This window comes from Cydia fagiglandana, chromosome 1, assembly GCF_963556715.1.
Source record: "Cydia fagiglandana chromosome 1, ilCydFagi1.1, whole genome shotgun sequence".
In the NCBI taxonomy this organism is placed as follows: domain Eukaryota; kingdom Metazoa; phylum Arthropoda; class Insecta; order Lepidoptera; family Tortricidae; genus Cydia; species Cydia fagiglandana.
This window is the reverse complement of record NC_085932.1, coordinates 3,096,753-3,118,602: the sequence shown is the minus strand read 5'-3', so window position 1 is coordinate 3,118,602 and position 21,850 is coordinate 3,096,753. Positions and strand designations below refer to the sequence as shown.

At 39.6% G+C, this 21,850-nt stretch overlaps 1 protein-coding gene across 1 annotated transcript; it reads left to right on the top strand.

Moving 5' to 3' along the window:
- The first annotated feature begins 1,864 nt into the window (after positions 1-1,864).
- LOC134675395 (uncharacterized) lies at positions 1,865-20,953 on the top strand. The gene is made up of 15 exons (XM_063533646.1): positions 1,865-2,443; positions 10,204-10,316; positions 10,597-10,759; positions 10,968-11,118; positions 11,313-11,485; positions 11,690-11,784; positions 13,473-13,686; positions 14,105-14,312; positions 14,438-14,587; positions 14,694-14,860; positions 15,072-15,169; positions 17,492-17,632; positions 17,978-18,251; positions 20,019-20,145; positions 20,395-20,953. Exons 1-15 carry the CDS (start codon positions 2,380-2,382, stop codon positions 20,519-20,521), a joined length of 2,265 nt encoding a protein of 754 aa, XP_063389716.1. The 5' UTR covers positions 1,865-2,379; the 3' UTR covers positions 20,522-20,953.
- The last annotated feature ends 897 nt before the right edge of the window (positions 20,954-21,850 follow it).

Below are 21,850 nucleotides of genomic sequence, written 5' to 3'. Positions count from 1 at the left end.
TTGGAGCGTTCGGATCCAACACGCTGTAAACTTTGGGCAACCTTGGAAATCTACGAGACCCAGATGCTCCTCAAGTTTTATTACAATCTCGATCCGCCGGTAGCAGTGGGACTGAAAATATCAGAATATCTACAGCGCAGGAGCGCGGTAGTATCTACCCTGACAGTACTGAAGTCGCAACGATTCCTTAATCATACTGCCAGAGCAGGAAAGATTGTAAGGGCTTGTTACATCTGCCTTTTTGTCGGACACTTTTTGCCAGGGACAGGGAAATAACGAAATGGTGTATCTACATAATAAACTAGTAAGGGAAGCCCCCTGTGTACTCTCCGAATACGCAGAGTATTTCGGACCTCGAGCTCTCTTTACACTGGCTTTAAAACTCCTCGCTCGAACTAGCCCGACATTTAGAACACGGTCAAGTGAACACGAAGCCTAATCATAACCAATTAGTCAGTCTGACCGTCGTCAATCATTTACCCGGTTGTTGAACATGAGCAGCCGCTTATTTTCAACATTTCGGATTGTTTCATCACATTCAATGGCGCCATTGTCTTAGTGCTGATTATATACTTACATAGTCGTGTGTTTACGTTTCCTGCTTTTGCACGGTCGTTCATGAACATGACATATGAGTGTTTGGAACAGGCATGATCTATAAAGGCGAAAACGAAAGATTTTGTAGAAGAGAATAGAAATAAAATATTGATCATTGACGTAGCTAGGCGTGGGTGAAACGGACCCTCGCTCACAGCCACGCGCTTAAGAGGGACCCGCGGCCCCGCGGGAACCAACCCTTTTTTATTAGGTACCTATAGGGCTCTGTCACTTCACTTTAATGGACAAAGAAGCGAGCTATACTTGGAGTATCTCAGCAAACCCAATTATGCAAGTTCTAGAAATTCAAACCAAGATCGTCGATGCACGTTGTTTGAAGATTCTCTGATGCAGTGGGCAGAAAGAGATATTACTCAATTAACAAGATTATCGATCTAAGATTGTAGGAAACCTTTGGTCGAGGTCACAGCGCGCGACAGCGCAGATTCCTCAGGAAAACCTTTCGGATGATGCACAATATGATGAGGATAATGTTATGATTATGATAGGTATGATGATATATTTTCAAGTATCTACCTTAATAATAATAAATGTCCTCTACCTAGCTGTCTCCTTGGCAATTAGACAAACATGGTCCTCTTAAATAAGGGTTATTACAATCATATGTTTCGTATACTTAGTTGTATGTAGTACGTATCTACTTACATCCACCATTAAATATCATGACAGCGGCGGACGTCACGATGTTCCTTCCTCGAGTGATGCAAATTGCGCTAAGTATACCTACTAGGCGGATGATTTGGAAATCCGCGAAATAACATAGGTACGGGTGTAATTTTTATTAGTTCAGCCCGTATGTTTGCGAAACACCAAGTGTTATCTATTACAAGCTATTGCTGAACGCAGGTGAATCGATCACGAAGACGAACCAGTGTAATGAGCTAAGTATTTGATTGAGATAAGTTGGTAAGATTTTTAATATATGAATGGTAGTTATTATCCTATAAATTATACTCAGTTTTATTTTATGAGTTGAAAACTATACCTACAAACGTAATCATAGGCTTACTTATAGGTATAGGTACCTAATTAGGACTAGGTGTAATAACCACTATAAGTAGGTACCACATTTCTGCTGGCTACCAAGTCTTGCAACGATCGACTCGATAGTAAATCAGGCGCCGTCATATCATCGTTCGGTTTCACTATCGGTCGCGTCATTCCATTGTAACTTGTAGTAAAGGCATAATGAGCTGCAAGGTCGCGCGGCGGGGCACGGCTGATGCACTTCATGAGGCGTAGATACTCGTAGTCAGGTAGTTTCAGCGCGCGCGCCGCCGCCGCTACGTCGCTTACTCCCGCTGAGAAGACCCTTAACTTTCTAGATTAGGCTTAATTTCACGAGAATATATCCTAAAACGACGACATTTAAAGACACATCGGCGAGGCAAGGAGTTTCGCGATCTTCGCGCCTATATCACGCGATTCGACTTAACAATAGATATTTTAATTTAAAATGTGACTTTAATGACAGTGTACATCTTGTATAATAAATACAAAAGCGCTACACTTACCATGTTCACGCTCAAACCCTGTTTTTGAGTTGAATAAGTTTGATTTCTAGTTGGGAACCTGACCACACACGCGATGGTTATGTTAGTTCAGCTGCGGCCCGGTTACAATAAGCTATAACGAATTGCACAAGTGTTTCAGTCCCTACAAGTTTTCCAGTGTTGAGTCACGTAGCAAATGTATTAGGACTATGTGGGTTTGGAGTAAGATCTGTGTCTTATGAGCTGGTGCCAATAGTGCTGTGGCTGGATGGAGTCTGGCAAGATGGAGCGCTGGCTTGTGCTTGTGGTTCTGCTCATGGAATACTTTAGTGGTAAGTGAAAATTGTTTTACAGTATGGGTCATGACTGTCGTGAGATGAAATAGATGTAACAATTACCTACTCGGTAAGTGTAACCTATCTACTAAAGATAAAGTGACCGAGCCCGTGAAATAGTGACCGAGGCTGGATTCGAACCGGCGCCTTCAACTTTGCAGTTGACGCAACGCCAGAGAACATCGAATTCAATTTTGAATTTGCATAATAGCGTGACTATCTTAAATAATAGCACAAGTCAACCATAATTTAATTTGTTCTCTATTTTAGTAATATTTAGTTAGTACCTTGGTACTTACGCTACATTAGGGGCCGGTAGGTACCTATTCAATACTTTAAGTAAGGAGATGGGTCATACACATTTTATTTTATAGGTATTTAACTCGTCCGCTTCTTTCATTAAGCTGTAGACATCGCAATCAATATAAATGAAAGCTATTTTTTACGCTGCACCCTTACAGGTTGATATATATTGTTTCAGTACTAAAGACTAAAATTTTAAGAAAAGCGTTATACATATTATGTAGTTATTACCTGTGGATCGTTAACTTTTAATGTATCATCGCCCATACTGTTAACTGACAGTTCGTAAACCTTATTACAAAGGGCATAAGGTCCACCGAGTGTTGCTGTTTGTATCGTCCACACAAGTGACCTTTTGTGTTTGACCCAGCCAGAATATTAGATTAGAAAAATGTATAGACAGACTACCAACATAATTAAGTGACTATTCGTTTGCATCTGTTTCTACTTGTCGATTAGGGTATGTCGACAAATGGCTATCACTTCTCATCATGGCTACCACCCAAGGAAACGATGTCACTGGCTGACATGCAACCTAACTCTTCTCGGATCATTAGCTACGCTAGATCTACGCTAGACCTACGCTTGTTCGCCGTGAACTCGGTTAATTAGACTTAAGACACGATTATTTTATTATGGTCTATTATACACTACTTATATATACCGTACCTATTATCACTCTCTCCATTAAACAAAATGTGAGACAAGATACAAATTGGACAGGTGGAATACCACCCTAAGAGTCACCCTTTAAGTATTTGTCATACAATCCTAGTTTGAAAACTCCACCTCTAAAAGATCGTTCGGTAACAAAAACACATCATAGTTTTTTTAGGTATATTTACAAATGAATGTCCATGTTATTGTAGATGGCTGTGATTCGTCGGTATCGGCACACATACTCGTGTTCCATGTTTTGATCTCAGCAACCTTTGACCTTGAGGGCACTTTTGCAGGTCTAAAAGGGGTTTCTTTGTTGTTGGTGAGACTGAGAATACGGTAGCGCTTAGAGACAGCAGGAATAGTACCACAATGCCGAACACCTTCATCTGTATGAAAAATATGGTCTTAAAATATTATGGTGCTCACAGCAGATAAACATGTAAAAAACTATAGATGGTCAAGCAAATCTTGTCAGTAGAAAAAGGCGCGAAGTTCAAATTTTCTATGGGACGATAACCCTTCGCGCCTACATTTTTTAAATTTGCCGCCCATTTCTACTGACAAGGTTTGCTTGACCAGCTATAGTTACAATTTACCTTAAGGTAGCTTATAAAGGCCCCTGTACGCAATGGGCCATCGCCGGCCATTCTGGGGGACGCATTTATGCGTTAGAGGGAGCAAGTGATATTGCTATCTCATTCTACCGCATGGCTGCGTCCCTTGGACTGGCCGGCGATGGCCCATTGTGTACAGGAGCCTTAACATTCCATAGCAAAGTTAAAAAAAAACTTTGAAAACGTTTTGTTTCTTTAAAAAAATAAAGTCCTTTTCCTCCGGGGCCCATTATTTTTTTCCACACTGTATATGCAGTATTTCACAAAAAGTAACTACAAACTCACCTTTCAGGCACGTCTGTATCGCTTCAAATCCAAAAATATTACTAACGAAACAAACTGCGAAATGTTTTAAATTCGAGCAAATAATCACCAAATTTCTATTCACTAAACGATTGAGATTATCTTAATTGAGCTGGTTATTTAAATTTGATAAAATAATTTTGTATTCGAGGATAATCCTATAAATTAACAATCATGTAGGTAATGGCCTAGACGAGAGCTAGGCTAGAGCCGCCAGCAGTGTCACCGACGACGAGAAAGCGACACATGCTTCGTTTTTTAGCATTAATAAGATAAGAACTCTACAGACTTTAAACATGAAGATTTTTCGGGCACTTTATTCTGGTACCTATTTATTATTATGAGCATTTTTTTTTTTGTTTTCGGGGTTGGATTCATAGTAAAAGTTGTTCATTATCCCTTTATATTGACCCCTAAAAATATGATCAGACATAATAAAATCACTCTGTATATAAAAAGTATAAGGAAAATCGTGACTTGCATCGGCGGTGGAACAGGTGCCGGTTATCATGGAACGCACTCGGAGTTTTTTTAATAAATATTGATGATGATGATTGACAATTATAAAGATACCTATATGCGTTGTCCTCCTTTGGAACGTCGGTGGAACGATTTATAAACTATTTTTATACAAAACGAACATGAACTACTTTTATAATATTTTTAAGATGTGTTATTTTTATGATTTATAAATTTTACCAAAAGGATAAAGAAAACATTGTATTTTTATCATTTTAATAAATATGCCATATAAATTAAAATATCTAAGTATCTATCCATTTTTAAGCGCCACCCCAGTAACTCCCGTGTAGCTGTGTCAACGGAAAAGCGTGTGCCAATGTACACACTTGTTGATCATCCACGCTTGACCCTCGGGACATTTTGCTGCGTTCACAGTGGAGTTGTTGTCTTTCTCTGCCTCAGCTAGTGGGACCATGAGGAACAGGGACAGCAGAAATACAGCCAATACGCTGAGCATCTTCATCTGTACACATTAAATGGACTCTTCAGAAATAAATGTTATACCTATTCTTATAGTAAACTATACGTACTATACAGGGCGTCCCACGGCGATGCCACATGGAGGGAAAGTACCTTAAATATCATAGATAGCATATTTTGCTGAAAGAAGACTTCATTTTAATTTAAAAAACAATTTAAACTGCATTCATAGATTTTTAAATAATTACATGGTTGAACCGGGAATCGAACCCGCTACACGAAAAAAAAAAACATCCTGTAGCTTTTTCATACCGATCGAAAGGCTTCATCATAAGGATTATTTTTTGCTAAATAACATAGTGTCGGTAATAAAAAGAAACCCATGAATTTTAACATTTTTAATTCAAATTAACCAATTTAATTTATCAAATGCTCAAAATGAGAGTCATTCTGTTGAATACAAAGCCGCTCTCTTTTGATTATTTCGCTAAATTTCACATCAAATGTTAAAATTCATGGTCTTCCTTTAGTTTCTGACACTATGTTATTTAGCAAAAAATAATCCTTATGATGAAGCCTTTCGATCGGTATGAAAAAGCTACAGGATGTTTTTTTTTTCGTGTAGCGGGTTCGATTCCCGGTTCAACCATGTAATTATTTAAAAATCTATGAATGCAGTTTAAATTGTTTTTTAAATTAAAATGAAGTCTTCTTTCAGCAAAATATGCTATCTATGATATTTAAGGTACTTTCCCTCCATGTGGCATCGCCGTGGGACGCCCTGTATAGTAAATTTCATTCAAAGTGTTATTCTTGACAAATAGAGGTGTGTTCAGATATTTTTGAGCACCTTGGTGGCTCCGATATATCGGAAGGCCACTGTACCATCGGGGACTTTTGGGGTGAACCCATTCAGAAAAAAAAAATAGACTACGACATTTACGGCGTTACGAGCGAGCTTAACTCACATACAGATAGATAACCATCAATTACGATGTACTTAGGATTCTTTTAATAAAAAGGGTAAAAACAGGTAATGAGACAAACAATACGAGTAGGTACGTACATATTAGTTGTAGTTGTTTAGGCTAAGCATTGCCTCCCCAGAAAGATAACCAATTAGGATGCAATTTGGATTCCTTTTCTGAGTTTGCAAATTTTAAATTATTATTTTAAGCTCACCTTCGGGCGCGTTTGATCCAAAATTATTTAGTACTAAACAAAATCCTGTGAAATGCTGGCAATCACGAGTGGGACTGGCGGTGACGACATAGCTAATTATACATAAGTAACTTCTGCCTCGCGCTTTTAGAATCATTTTATGCAAACTGGTTCTTAATATTTATTTTAGAATGACGGTGGCCAAGCGAATGTCAGACAACGCACACTCAATAGAGGGTTCCGTACCTACCTACGTATAATAAAACCAAAAGACTAGAACAAAGTAAAATAATTCCAACATGACAGTTAATTTTTCATAAATTCTGTGGGCAAGTCTCCCGGACTCCACCTATTTTCTGAACACTATATAAGCAGTGAACGAATATACAAGGAACCCGCCTTTGGGAACATTGCCGTTCAAATTCTCGGCACAAATTAGCACACATACACAATTACGCCTACATTTAAATAAGACGATACGTTTACAGAGCCTGTAATCGAAGCTGGTAAACGGAATAATAGTCATCTCTATTACACAAATGTACATAGCTAAGTGTAGATGAAATGCATATAACGTCAATAACTACCAATCAGCGACATTAATCCGCTAATAACCTTCTTGCTGTACGTACTGGCCACTGAGAGTCCGCGGTTCATATTTGATTAGAATATGACTTGGACAGAGATAGGTTTATGCAATACATTGAAGAACCAGTTAAATAATTCACGTATATTAATTTAATGAAATTAAAAGATAACCAGTTAACATTTTGTTATGAAATGACAGACTAACTCAACATAAGTAAATATTCATTGTTGTATAAATGTATTCCGCTATTATAAGTATTTTTTACAGCTAGGTATATTTTATTATCAATCTGTATGGCAGAGCGAAGTCACGTTCAGGTATAGTCTGTCCGTTTTTTTAAGATCAAGATCAAGTATAGTAAATGTATGGCGAGCTTGATCTTAGAAATCGGACAGGCAATTCAGCCTGCAAAATTTACATGGGTACACGACTCGGGTCAAAAAATGTTGAACAGGCGGAGACACAATAAAGACTCATCCCCACTTTCAGTTCCAATGGAAATATTTTATATGTATATAGCCGGTCAAGCAAGTTTGTCAGTAGAAAAAGGCGCAAAATTAAAATTTTGTATGGGACCATAACCGTTCGCGCGCATTTGGCGCTCTTTTCTGCTGACGGAAATGGCTTGAGAGAATAAGTACCTGGTCGTAGCATATAGTCGTGACAGCAGAGGGTGGCTTCAAATGATCAACATATTCAGATAATATGTGTAAAGTGCGTCAAGCAAATCTTGTCAGTAGCAATGTAAAGCAAACTAAAGTAGGGCAACACTCAAAGAGTAGTATTGCGCTAAGAAAAGCAGCAATGTACAATGTACATCGAACCAAAACTTTTTTTTCCGCTGAGCGCGCCCTGTTACGTACGTCAATTCAAATTGTCACTCGTGGATTATCTATTGAAAATGTTTGAAATTGTTATTAAATGGTATGGACGGACAATTTAAAAGCGGTGTGTGGTGAATTTGAAGATCTCAAAATAAAATTAAAAGTGGAATATGCTTAAACAAGAATGTAATGAATAAAATCATTGCTTCAGCAGATAGATGTCCTATTGGATTTTAATATTTTATTAGATTTATCAGTTGGAACTGTAGGCATTGTAGGCACCTTATCTTTGATTAAGCACAATTTTATTTAATATATTGGTATTTAATGGTGACACAGCAGAAATATCTCTTGAAATAGAATCGATTCAGAATGTAAACAAAGATGACGGCTGTCATTCGTGATCCACATTCCACAGATAAAACACAGATGACACGCGATTTGCGAATTATTCGAACACAGTGTTGCTAACCCGCGATTTTTCAAATTTGCCGCCGTTTGCTACTGACAAGATTTGCTTGACCCAGTATATTTGATAAACTAATTCATTGAAAGAGTGACAGAAAAAACATATCTACATATAGGAGACCGGGTATGGTTCTCTCATGAGTACAAATCGGTAAAGCAGTTTTATTAAGCTGCGTGAAGTCCTGAAACCTTTTTCTGACAAGTGGAAATCTTCATCTTTGAAATGAATAGAACATATTCTAGATCTCTTGTCAGGCATCCAATCAATTTCATATCTTTCTAATTGGACAGCTTTTGTCCATAGTGCTCTGCGAAAAGGATCTTAAGGGAATCTGAATGGAAAGTAACATAACAAATACTAGAATAACAATACGAAATTTGATAACTAGGTAATTTGAAATAACTAGGTAGTTTTTATACCTCCATCGCATGAAAGAAAAAAGGATGATATAAATATGTAAGAAGGAATTTATTACAATGTAGTATACCTAAATCAAACTAAGTTAATAAAATTGTCTACTTCATTTGGCATAACATCATCCCTATTATCCCCGTAATTTAAAAAGTCGTATGTTATTATGAAAGTCGTATGCAGGTGTTACGTTTTAGCTTAGCACGGTAATATTGAAAAAATGTCGTCATATTTATTCCAAATTTTAGTGAATTTATCTGTTAATTTTCATGTGAAAAGTGATTCCAGTGGCCTTGGTATGAGCAGAGTAACTTCTGCACCACTTCCAGACACATGAAGCCATTTTTAGTTATAAAAAAACGTTGTTTTTATAAACCAATTTAGCCATTTGTCACTGACTGTCAACTCGGTCGAACTGAGGTTGCCAATCGAGCAGTTTGTAAGTACCGCCAATCGCGGGGTAGTTTACGTTGGGTCATAATTGAGCGGACAGAATGTTTCCTTGTATATTCGTTCACTGTATATAAGTCCTTGAACCTTCGAGCAACACCGGCTTCCGACACGTCGGAAGGGAGGGGCCCAAGCGATATCTCGCCGTACAAATCTTTCTGCCATTTTTCGCGGGGGGAAGGTGCACACAGTCGCATTTCTCACACACTTACATACAAAATCCAATCTGTAATGACAACACAAATACATAGAAAATGACACACGTCAAAGACAAATCTTGCAAACCTCGATCTCTTTTTGTGAACGGACGAGTGATTAGTGTCACAACACGCACACTAACACATTTTCATTGAAGTATGTCATTGTATTCTGACAGATGAGAAGTCAGATTTGTCGCTCGACCGATCCGCAATTTGTACTGAGCGAGCAAAATCGATAAATCCAACAATTACTTGAGACTAAAATATAATAATTGTATTTAAATGTAATTTAACGTATGATATGTAAAAAAAATATTACATGTGAAATGTAACACTTTCTTTTTGTAAATTTGATGTCCCCGACCTCTTTTCATAACAAAAAACCGAGCAAACAGGCATTTTTGTGCAGCATCAGTGTTCACGCGCGCGTCTGGACTCGATCTAGTGAAAAATCCAAGTGCAACTAGTTTTATTACCCGCGCTAGATTAGATTGACGCGCTAATCTTGTACCTCGGCAGAGGGGAAATAGTGCGAATGCCACCTCCCTTCCGTGTTGCTCGAAGCCTTGAACATAAAGTAAGGGAGTGTCATTATAAACGTCATATTTTCATTGAAATTTGACATTGCCACATATTGTCATTAAAAATGCCATGCAAAGTTAGCTTAGTTCGACGTTTGAAAGTTATTGGGGGCGAAATGAATGTGGCATACGGCCAGACGGACGGAAACTCAATCATGTATGGTGGCAGGCGTCAGTGTGCTTCAGAAATAGAGGTACATGTGTCTCGTGACACAGGCGTTAATACAACTTTACTATTTTGTCTCAGAGGGCAGTGGGCAGTGCCGCAACGGGCAGGAGCTGAGCTTCGCGCGCTGGTCGGGCGCGAGCCCGGATCAGGCTGCGCCGGTCTTCGTGTACGCGGCAAGCGGCGAAGAAGAGGTAATTCATAGGTACTGTTTCTACAGCGGACAGTGAGCAAGAACATCATTATAGTCAAGCAGGTAGATATAGACGGTACGGCTTCCGGTCCCGTGAACTTATGAAAGAGCTGTAACCCTTATCACAATTGTCAGCAAACAAGGGCATCTTGTCGTTATCCGTTTCTTTAAAGTGGAACCATCTCCATAAGAAACACTCATTACCACTCTGATATCTAGAATAGGCGTGTAATAATACCTATATTTACTTAAATCAAATATAACAACTTTTAAATTGCCAGTCGCTGGCAGGAGCGTGCCTGGCGCGCTGCCGCGAGCTGCCAGTGTGTGATGGCGTCGTGGTCGCCTATTCACGGGGGCACTGTCACGGCGTCGCTGAGCAAACAGAAGAAGTACTCCGACCGGACAACGATGTGGCTTACTTCAAGAAGATATGTGCTATATGTGAGTATAGATTTGTTTCAATGGTCGCTGGCAGGCTCGAAGGTGCTGGTTTAGTAGTTGCACACAATGCAAATAATGAATGATGAATAACCAAAGTACTTTATAATTTGAGTGTCCGAAAAAATCCTAGCCACTGTTCCCGACTCGACCCTATGCCTAATAACTTTTGTTATCGGCCTACAGTTCTTGATATAATTATATTGCCCAGTGCCCGATGGATGCACGGAGCGGTGGTGGGCCGTGGAGGCCACGCCGGGGTACCACCTACATTCCGAGAGCAATATAAAGGTGGTCTTGAACACCACGGCGCGGGAATGCTACGCGCTCGTCCTGGGCACAGGGGGAGATCAGCTCTACAGGTTAGTTAATCATCAATGTTATACATAATATTTTATACACAGAAACAAAAGGAACAGAAAGAAACCTATTGAATGTTTTTTTCTGTCGATCTTAGGAGAAATATATCAGACGCACCCAGTCAAGCCTTTTACCTGAATAACTTTGATTCCAACCGCATCACATGGTGGACCTACATAATCCGACTTTTTCCTAGGTCGGCGCAATGGGTAAGCCCCGAAGGCGCCCTGGACGCCGACGCCGTTAAAGCCTCCGACTCGGCGCTGGGCAACTGCATCCTCAACGCCGAAGATAAGTTCACCGAGCCGGAGTCCTACAGGGTTGCCAACTATTACACGTTCTACGTGGAGAACCAGTGCAGGCACGATTGTAAGTATACAGATACGCACAATAAGCAAAAGTTTTCGTGGAAATTATAAAAGAGCAACGATTGGGATTGGGACTGTTATTTAAAGTACTTACACATTCCGCTCGCGATAATAAAAAAAAAAGCGTTAAATATTATTTACTTAAATTACTATTCATTTTAAGGGGTTGTTATTTAAAGTAGGTACGTACATTTAAAATTTTCAGATCCAAAGAAGATAGACCGATGTTCCTACGAAGAATATTACAACCAAACGCTGAAACACGTCGAGTTTACTTATAAAAACTTCACCAAAGATGAGGTGTGTATTATGAGGTGTTTGTAATACCTATGTGCATCGTATCTAAAGTTAGACCAAGCAAATTTTCAAGCAATTTTGATAGCCCAGACTGTGCAAGTGTTATTTAAACATCATAATTTTATAGAAGTTTGACGTTTCAAATAACACTTACACAGTCTGGGCTATCAAAATCGCTGCTAACTTACCTTGGTCGTAAGTCCCGATGTCCCATTAATTGAAAGCACACACAAAATATCTGGTACCTATTCCGCTTCCCTTTGCTTATTTCCTATTACTTAGTTGGCACCAACTCTTTTCCATTCCATTCCATTTTATCCAGCTCTACATTTTCTCGCTCGTTTTTCAACAAAGACTTCCATGTAAAACTAGGTATTTCCAACGCAATTTACTGTGATTGTACCTAGGCAAATATGTGTCTTATCTACTCACGAACAAACAACTTACTACTTACTAACATAATGAGCATATTATCTACTCGACGAATTACTGGCAGCATGGTTATGATTATGTGTTCGGGGAAAATATGCGCATGTCATCATCATATCATCGAAGGAGCGTTACGTAGGCAACTCTGAAAGTTCTTAGAAAAGGCTACTTAGAGATCATATAACAAAAAGAGGCATATTATTTATGAAAATATAACTCTTTATACTTTTTTTGAGGTATATGCAATTTGGTCGTTATCTGTGTTTCAGGATTGATGGCAATTTGGAAATTGTACGTGGAGCGTTATTCCAATTTCGACCTAAGAATTTTTTCGTATTACTATTTATAACGATTTTCATTGTGGGCTCAGCCAACAACAGAGTTACAGTAGGCTTCAGTTATAGTTTCATAATGAAGCCTAGTTCTTGTACGTCTGTTTATTTTTTAAATTACACATTTAATCGCTTTTGTAGTTATTCAACGGATGATCATAGAGAAGCACGTCATTCAAGAGTGACGTCAAAAGTTTACATCGCACAGTTGTGCGGTTAATAAAAAATACTGGCAAAAAATGGTATATCAGTAGTTTTTGATATCCCTCAGTATTCATATGACACTGTTAAAAAAATCTTGCTTAAATTATTTTGTGTCAAAAAAGCTAGAATCCCGATGGGTACCTCATGAATTTCATACAAAACCTCCGAGGACCTAAAATCGCCATACAAAAAAGGCATTGGAAGAATGAGCTGTGTGCGCTTCAGGGTAATCCTATCCTAATGAAAATTTGTACGCGTGGTCAGAAAGAGATAAAGCACGCATTAAATCAAAGAGTAACGTCCTAATTACTTCAGCTTTTTCTATTCTAAACACTTTCAGTTTGCCCCTCGTATTAAAGTTGTTACACAATGGTTTTCTAGTATAGGATTAGCTTTATGGGCAATTTGAGACTAAAAATGACTTGGTTTTGTTACTTTTACTACATAATAAAATTCATATTTGTTGCTTTAATGTGTCTACTTGATATTCATGGTAGGTTTTATCACAAAATTTCAATGATTTGGGATAGCTATCTATTAAGTCTTAAAATAAAAGTAATAAGAATGCAGGTGAAAAATAAAAATGCACTATGTAATGATTAAAAGTACATATAGTATACATAGTAGGTACTCTCTAAAACCTATTTAGAAAATCAGTTGATCATTTCGTTGCATTTTTACATCATCCTGTCTAATAATGTAACATTAACAATGGATTATTGTCAGTGCAAGAGCGCTTGCGAGTCTGAAACGCGCTTTGTATGCCGTGGGTTTACGTGGCTGCCTCGTGAGGGCGAGGCCGGCAGGCGCGGCGAGGCTGGCGGTCCCGGCGCCCGAGGCCTCTGCGACCTGCACTCCGAGGATCTGGTGTCCACCGGCTCGTGGCTGCTTCGCCGCACAGCACAGGCCGTGTATTATCGCCGTGTCATCTGCCTTAATAGTAATATTTTTACAAGCTTTTATTTAAATCTTTGTTTTCTGATTATACCGAGCTCAAAGTGGCTTGGCGAGGGTATGGTGGACGTCACGGTTAACATACATAAGTGTGATAAGTACAGTATATTTACGTACTTACATAAGTAGTAAACTAGTCGTTACCAATGATTTTGACCTCGGTGTCAGCCTCTGACAATGCGAATGCACCTAATTGCAAAACTTCATGATATCTATCTATAACTGCGGATACGGAGCCAAAGACAACGAAGCTTATTTTATAGACCAACATAAACCCGTTGCTCGCCGATAGATCAATATTTAAAGGGGTCCAAAGAATTATTATGAAAAAGCATTGTTTCGCCATACAAGTCCTTCAGAAGATCCATATGATATTCATTACTTATACGTATTTTCTATTGCAGTAAGCGTGGACTGCTCAGACGACTCGCTGATAGTGACGTACCGCCCGCGCGGCCAGTTCCGCGGCCGGGTCTACGTGCCGGGTCGCGGCGAGCGCTGCGGCGCGCGCGGCGTTGGTGGCGCCGTCCGGCTCAAGTTACCACTGTATGGCGATTGCGATGTCAACTTCGCGCATGCCATATCGCATACGCCTAGTGGAGTCGTTAATAGGTGAGAGTTTTAGCTAGAAGTCCATCTGATGTACTTGTTAGTTAAGGGCCAGAATGCAAGTAGTATATGGCTTATTTATTTATAATTTTAAACTATAGTATTTTAAACTAGATCTCTTTTTTCAGAACGATGGCCTACGTAATGGTTATGATCCAAAACAATCCAATAATCCAAACGGCGGGTGACCGATGGGTGCGAGTGGGCTGCTCGCCGGGCGAGCACGCCGCCACCGTACCGAAACATGTCAACGCCGCCGTCGCTGTGAAAGATACCGGGTATGCAAACATTGCAAACACTTAAAATATGTTTTAACTAAATTATTTAGATACCATGGTAAATAGTAACGAGTAATAATTCGCAGTCTAATATGGCATCTTTCAGGCGTCCATCCGAGCCGAGTAGTGGTGCACCGTTGCCGGCGTCGGCGAGCACGGTGTACAGCGGCGGCGCGCCCGTCTCCATGTACGTCGTCCGCGTAGCGCAGGACGCGCCGCCCGCCGCCGCCGTCTCGCTGGGCGAGCCATTAGAGCTGCGCATCGAGTCCACAGGTGTGACATATAATTTTTGTAGAATGTCTTTAAGATCAGATCATCAGATTAAGATCCTTGCGGACCTCAAGCTCATGTATGTAGAATTAATCTTCCTAGAGCAGATTTTTTATGTATTTACCTAAATGGTACTTTCTTTATTGTGGGACGTACCACCTAACAATCTATAAATAGGTATATCTATTTATATATTTTTATGTATTATTTGCAGAGGAAGCTGAGATCGAAGCTTACCACTTGGTGGCCTCGTCGCGACTCGGGGACAGCTCCGTCCTGTTGCTTGACAGCAGAGGGTGTCCCACCGGACAGGTAAACTTTAAATTACCTATTTTCCCTATCCCAAAATCTAGAAAGATTAGATTCCAGCTTTTTTATAAAATGATTCAGTACGAAATGAGTGCAACAACTAATGTAGTTAACATCGCTAAGAGTTAAGCTTAAAAAAGAGGTAGTGCACGCTGGCCACACAGATTCTCGCGAACGTGAGGAAAAGGTGAACCGATAAATCGATTAAGAGTAACGCGCGACCAATGTTTTGGAGATCCTTGAGGAAGACTTTATAGTGCTATAATTTTTCATTTTCGATTAGGGCGATTCTCAGAGATGACATTCGGTGCCTGACTTCGGTGCCAAATTTTTTTTTTTAACTTATATAATATGCGAGTTTATTTCCTAAAATCTACCCTTAATATAAAAAATATTGGTAGTGGAGGCCTCCATTAGAACCTTATAGTTTTCAAGATATTTGAGATTTAAAAAACACCGAAATCATGTACAGGCACTGATATCAATTTGCGTCACCGAATTCAATAATGCTTACACCAAAATCACATTTAGGTTTTATATCTCAATTATATAATTATTTTAATCATATTTTTCAATCCTATTTGTTGATAAGCGATGTAACAAGGCTAATGATCTCGAAAGCTTACATAAATTTAATAGATATAGACTCAAGATTTTAAAATAACGTAATTTCACGCAATCCGACCGCACACGCATCTAAAAAAAACTTATGTTACCTGCACCCGATAAACAATACACTCTTGAGTGGTGTTCAATCCTCATTAAATATTTAATGTACTTATAAAGCAATATGATGCAATACGGAAAACAAGTATTTTTTTAATAAAAGAGTTTAAAAGCGTGAACTCCGTCAATTTAAAACTATAATATTTGAAGTAGTCGAGTAATGCTTGAAGATCCAATTACCAATTAATTATGATCTCCAGCACCCTCAAACACTTGAGCTAAATTGTAACAAAGTTGTTGACAAAGACATAAGACATTGAGGATTGTTAAAACATTTGCTGTCTTCAATTTGTGTCTATGGCTATCCTTTAGAAATATCAATCAGTAGGTACGCTCAGTGCCTTTGAAGCGATCTCGACATTAGAATGCTATTTTATTTTTAATCCCTTGTTCTGTACATCCTGTCCTTTGGGTTCACCTTGCATAGTACTTACATACACAAGTTATTTTAAAAGAAGTGGGATCTAATTGACTACATTTATTTAACATGGCTGACATGTTTAAAGGTATCGAGGTGTAGGACCTCCGGTGATATAGAGGACAACGAAAATAATTTACTTAATTGGTTGGAAAAGAATATCAAGACAGAGAAAGAAACATTGGGTCTATACCTCTGGTTTAAAAAACTACTCATAGTGAACTAGTAATTTTGTGTACCTACTATGACATAATTTACTTAAAACATAATTTTACGTTTGTACAACGTATCTTTCACTTTTTAGACATGATAAATTAGTACAACAAACTAGTTTACAAAGCAGGATTTGAATTCAGTGATCACTTTTTTGATATCGGTGGTCAAAAAATCCACCGAAACCAGGGAAATCAACACCAGCGATATCAAAATTAATCGCTTTTTAGCAATTACAGAAATAGCATGAACGATACAGAGGAGATGTAATAATGGTGGATTTACGTACTTTCAATGACTTCTTAATCACTTACATAACGATAATTACACTAAAACTTTCGGAGTAAATTGCACCACCGATCTCAAAAAAACATAGGACCAAACCCAGCGAAGGACGGAAAAACGTTTAAAAAATCACTTTATTGTACTGTGACTGTACCTCTACTTTATTCAACGGTTAAGGCACAACTAAAGCATACTAGATGTATGAGACACTGAGTTCCTGGTCTACAACTTTGAAGGAGTACTGACATGTTTTGCAAATTACACCGATATCAGTCACTAGCCCGGGACACATCGTAAATTTGGTTTTATTCAATGTGTTGAGCAAACACATTATTGTGATATAAAGAATATGATAAGCTAACTAATACCCTATGCGTGAATAACCATAATAACTCAGATCTAATGCCCCATCTTGAGTAATAATTTTTTGTTTCATAATATCTGGGTGCGGGACACGCCCACCGAACATCATTTTTGGCATTTGAATATCTTTTTCTTGTATTATATAAATAATAAATAAATAATTTGATAGTGTCCCAGACAGAATATAAGCTGAAGATCATGCCTAAATTAATTCAGATTTATTGAACAGTAAATTCAATCAATTACTGCCCCGGACACGTAAAAACGGCCCTCCTGAGAAATGCCCATTAGTGAGATGAAATGAAACTTGTCCGTTGCAGGTGGACTTCCCCGCGTTCACACGCAGCGTGTCGGGTGGCACGCAGCGTCTGTCGGCGCGATTCAAGGCATTCCGCTTCCCCACATCACACGTCGTTCGATTCTCTCTGATGGTGCGGTTTTGTGATAAAACTTGCGACCCGGTGTGTATCCTTAATCCGCAATATAAATAATGAACAATTACCTACTTATTAAACATTATTATAAAGACGCATGTGATACCCAATTTGCATAGATTACCTTTATAATCGGTTGATCGCTTAGGTACTATTAGGCGAAACGTATATTCCGTTTGATATTGACCGAAGTTAACTGTTAACCTACCGTCAAAAGTACACAGAGCTGTAAGAGTGCACAGCATCCACTTTATGAATGGAATTCACGCACATTTACAGCTCGGTGCACATAATTCAACAAAAATGGCCCTACATTTGAAACTCGTCGTTGCAAATGTATCTTAACTAATTAAGCCATCATTTATTTTCCAGGTGAATTGCATCCAGCCTTCAGCCCGCCAAGCCCGCATGACCAACGACACGTTCTCTTGGTTCGACGGCGACGGCGGCGGCGTGCCGGCGTCGGTGTCTCCGGCGCGGCGCGCGGGCGGCGCGTGGCGCGCGGGCGTGGTGGCGCAGGGCGGCGCGGCGCCGTGCCCGCCCGCCGGCGCCGGCCGCATGCCGCTCGAGCTGGAGATGGTAGTCGGTTCTGGGGATGTGGTGTCCGCAGACACCATGGTCCGAGCTGACCATCGGTCTAATTTACGTGAGTATTATCGTTACATCAACATAGAAAATCTACGTCTGTACGTTGTCGACAAACTAAACATTAGGTATGTACGTAGGAATTAAATAATATTGTGAATTTTATAAAACCTGTGTTCTCGTAGGGTATCTATTGTTTTCCAAATAGTTTTAAGTCATAATGTATTGTTTGTCCGAATTTTCGTTAGTCATAATTGGTTTTTCTCAGAAACGCGTACTTTTCAGGATTGACATAAAACAAACCTAACCTAACCTAACGAATCTATAGAATAACCTTAGGAAAATCCTGAAAAGTTAACGGTTTCAGTTTTATGACTAACGATAATATGACAAACAATACATTATGACTTAAAACTTCATGGGAAACAAAGGGACCCCGTTCTCCTCGTATTACCTATTTTTACATACAATGCTGTCCCTACCGTTGCGGCCGAAGCCAACACTTTGAGGCTGATGTTTCGATCAAATTAATCTAATGTAAGGTACCTATTTATACCAGAGTTACCTGTTGGTTGGGACAAACAGCAACACTCCTAAATGTACATCGGTCCACCTTATTACAACACGCATAAGGTCCACCGATGTCCGTTACCAGTGTGATGGGCGATGGTACTTAACCTATATTTTGCTGAAATTGCTCGAGCTCAGCACTATTGCTACCTAGAGATAGGTACATCAATTGGAATTTCTAATACCTATTTACCTACAGAATTAATTAGAAAAAAAAAAACAAGATTACTCACCTTATTAAGTGCAAATGTGATGTCAATAGGACAAATACCCATACGTTTAATGGCATGATATGATTATGAAATAAATAGGAATCAATGTCTCACTCGACGGCGGCCTCGGTTTCCGGTCGACTGAGCATCTTGTATAACATCATTAACAACTAATGCGTCTAGGCACGTAACAGTCGCACTCCGTTGATTACCACAATTAAATCATTATGAGAATCATTCATGCGATATGAAAATCGTTCTATGATGCTAAATCGGATAAATACACGGGTCTGCATTGTTGTGATTAGGAAAAAGTAACTATACCTATTATAACAAGTTTGTCAGTAGCAAAAGGCGCGATGTGGCTTGAAGACAGACTATAGAAGAAAAAAAATGGCACTATTTTTTTTTACATGTTTAGCCTCCTCCAGACTATGCGCGTGAATCGCGGGCGAAGCCGCGAACGCAAGTGTGGCGTCGATTTCGCAGATTGTTCACGTCTTCGCGCCTTGTTCTCCGTTTTTTGTCGGTATTTCGGCCCGCGTCAAAGGAGACGCAAAGCGCGAACTTGCAAGACTCCACATTACACACTGTTTTGGCTCTTCTGGGGCCAGATAAATATTAATTATATTATGATTATATTACATTAAGCAGCTATATTTTACGGTTTCACAAGAAATCAAAATGGAAAAACAGCTAAATCACGTATGATGCCATAGATAACTAACAGTTAAACTCGATCAGCTGATGCTTTTCCGCCATCTTGCCGCAAACCAAACTGCGAAATCGTCGTGAAGTGTGCGAGTGTGGAGTCATACGTCAACTTCGCGATATGTTCGCTCCGCGACGTCGCGCCGCGATTCACGCACATAGTCTGGAGGGGGCTTTTGGTTGTCTAAGTCGGCGAACCCTCAATACGAAGGCCAAAAATTGTTTGCGGGACCACAATATGCCTGCAAAATGTAGCACGTTTTGACACGCTGGCCGATTCATATGTAGATTTTCGACATGATATGCAAGAAATTTCGATGTTTGTGTGTGCACAGCGGAGGAGTCGCGCGAGTTGGATAACGGGCTAGTGTGCGTGCATGAGCTGCTGCTGGTGGCGCTGGCGCTGGCCTGGCTGGCCGTGCAGGTGTTGCTGCTGCTGGGGTGCTGCGTCCTCGTCAAGCGGTATGTTGGGTGCCTTCACATTGGATGCGGATCGCACGCCGTTCTTACATACCGTTCTTATTCTACTATTCCCATCAAAAGGTGTAATGACTCTCTTTAAAGTGTTTTCTAATATCCAAAAAATATATCATTGATGAACGTAACACGTTTATGAATTCACTTGGCAAGTCACGTTTCCTGAATAGCTTTAACATCTGTTATTTTAAAGATTGTTTTATAACCGTTTAATTAATAATTTGTTTGTATCAGGTACCGCAAGCTGGCCGAGATGAACATGCAGAAGGACTACCAGGCCTTCGACAACGTCGGCTTCGATTCCATGTCGACGCACCGTCGGGTCCATTGGCCCGACCAGAACATTGACGTGCTGCAATAATGGCGACCAAATCTGTACTTATCTAGGTCTTATAGGGCTTGACTTATAGTATGCATTTATCTCAAATGACTTTTACGCCGAAAACAAAACTAATTTACGCTTTTAACAAAAAGCCAAATTGTTTCTTTTATGCCAGCGGTTTAGCTCCCGTATTTAGCCACGTGCCAAAGCAACAATGCCCTTTAAAAAGCAACTGTATCGTGATAGTATAAAGGTTCAAATCTATGTATAAATATGAGGGCTCGCCTACATTGAGGTGGTCATTACCAAAACATGTAGGTAGCTCGTATGAGCTGTTACATGAATTTGAATCTTAATACTATCACGATACAGTTGCTTTTAAACGACACTGTTGCTTCACCAACGGGAGCCGACCGCTCACATAAAAGAAACAATGGCTTTTGTTTAAAAGATTAGGGTCTTATGCGCAAAAAACATTTCTTAATTCATGAAAACTATACAACAATGACAATTAAATGCTTAGGTTGTCATTGTTGGTTACATAATTCAAAATCTGAATGTCGGTTACTATTTATTTATTTCATATGGGCTGATTTTTATAGACGTTGGTTTTGTCAGGTGGTGCTTATTTATTTAAACCTTTGACGCGAAGAGCACCAAGTGAGCTATGGAATATTTTAGCAATGGAAAGTTTCATAATTGAGCAAGAGAAATACGCAAACATTCAGTAGATTCAAACAGAACTCAAGCTTAGGATTTCATACTGTTGACCGATGCAGTCGTTGAATGAGTGGGTACAATAATTTTGCAAGCTTTATTATAAGATTTTGAAAAGAACTCGGTGCGATTGTATTGTACATACTTTTTTCCTTTTTAAAATACAAAAGCTACTTTAAGATTTATGTAGGTAATTGCGTTAGTCGACTAAGCTAAAATGATGCGTTCCAGAAAGTAAAATGAGATTCCAAAACGCCTTGTTTCAGCTAAGGCGACTGCTCATTAATATTAGGTAAATAGTTTAAAAAGTAGTCATCATCATCATCATCATCTCAGCCATAAGACGTCCACTGCTGAACATAGGCCTCCCCCTTGGACCTCCATACGTGCCGGTTGGAAGCGACCCGCATCCAGCATCTTCCGGCGACCTTAACAAGATCGTCTGTCCATCTTGTGGGTGGACGTCCTACGCTGCGCTTGCTAGTCCGTGGTCTCCACTCGAGCACTTTTCGACCCCATCGGCCATCTTCTCTGCGTACAATGTGGCCTGCCCATTGCCACTTCAGCTTGCTAATCCGGTGGGCTATGTCGGTGACTTTAGTTCGTCTACGGATCTCCTCATTTCTGATTCGATCACGTAGAGAAACTCCG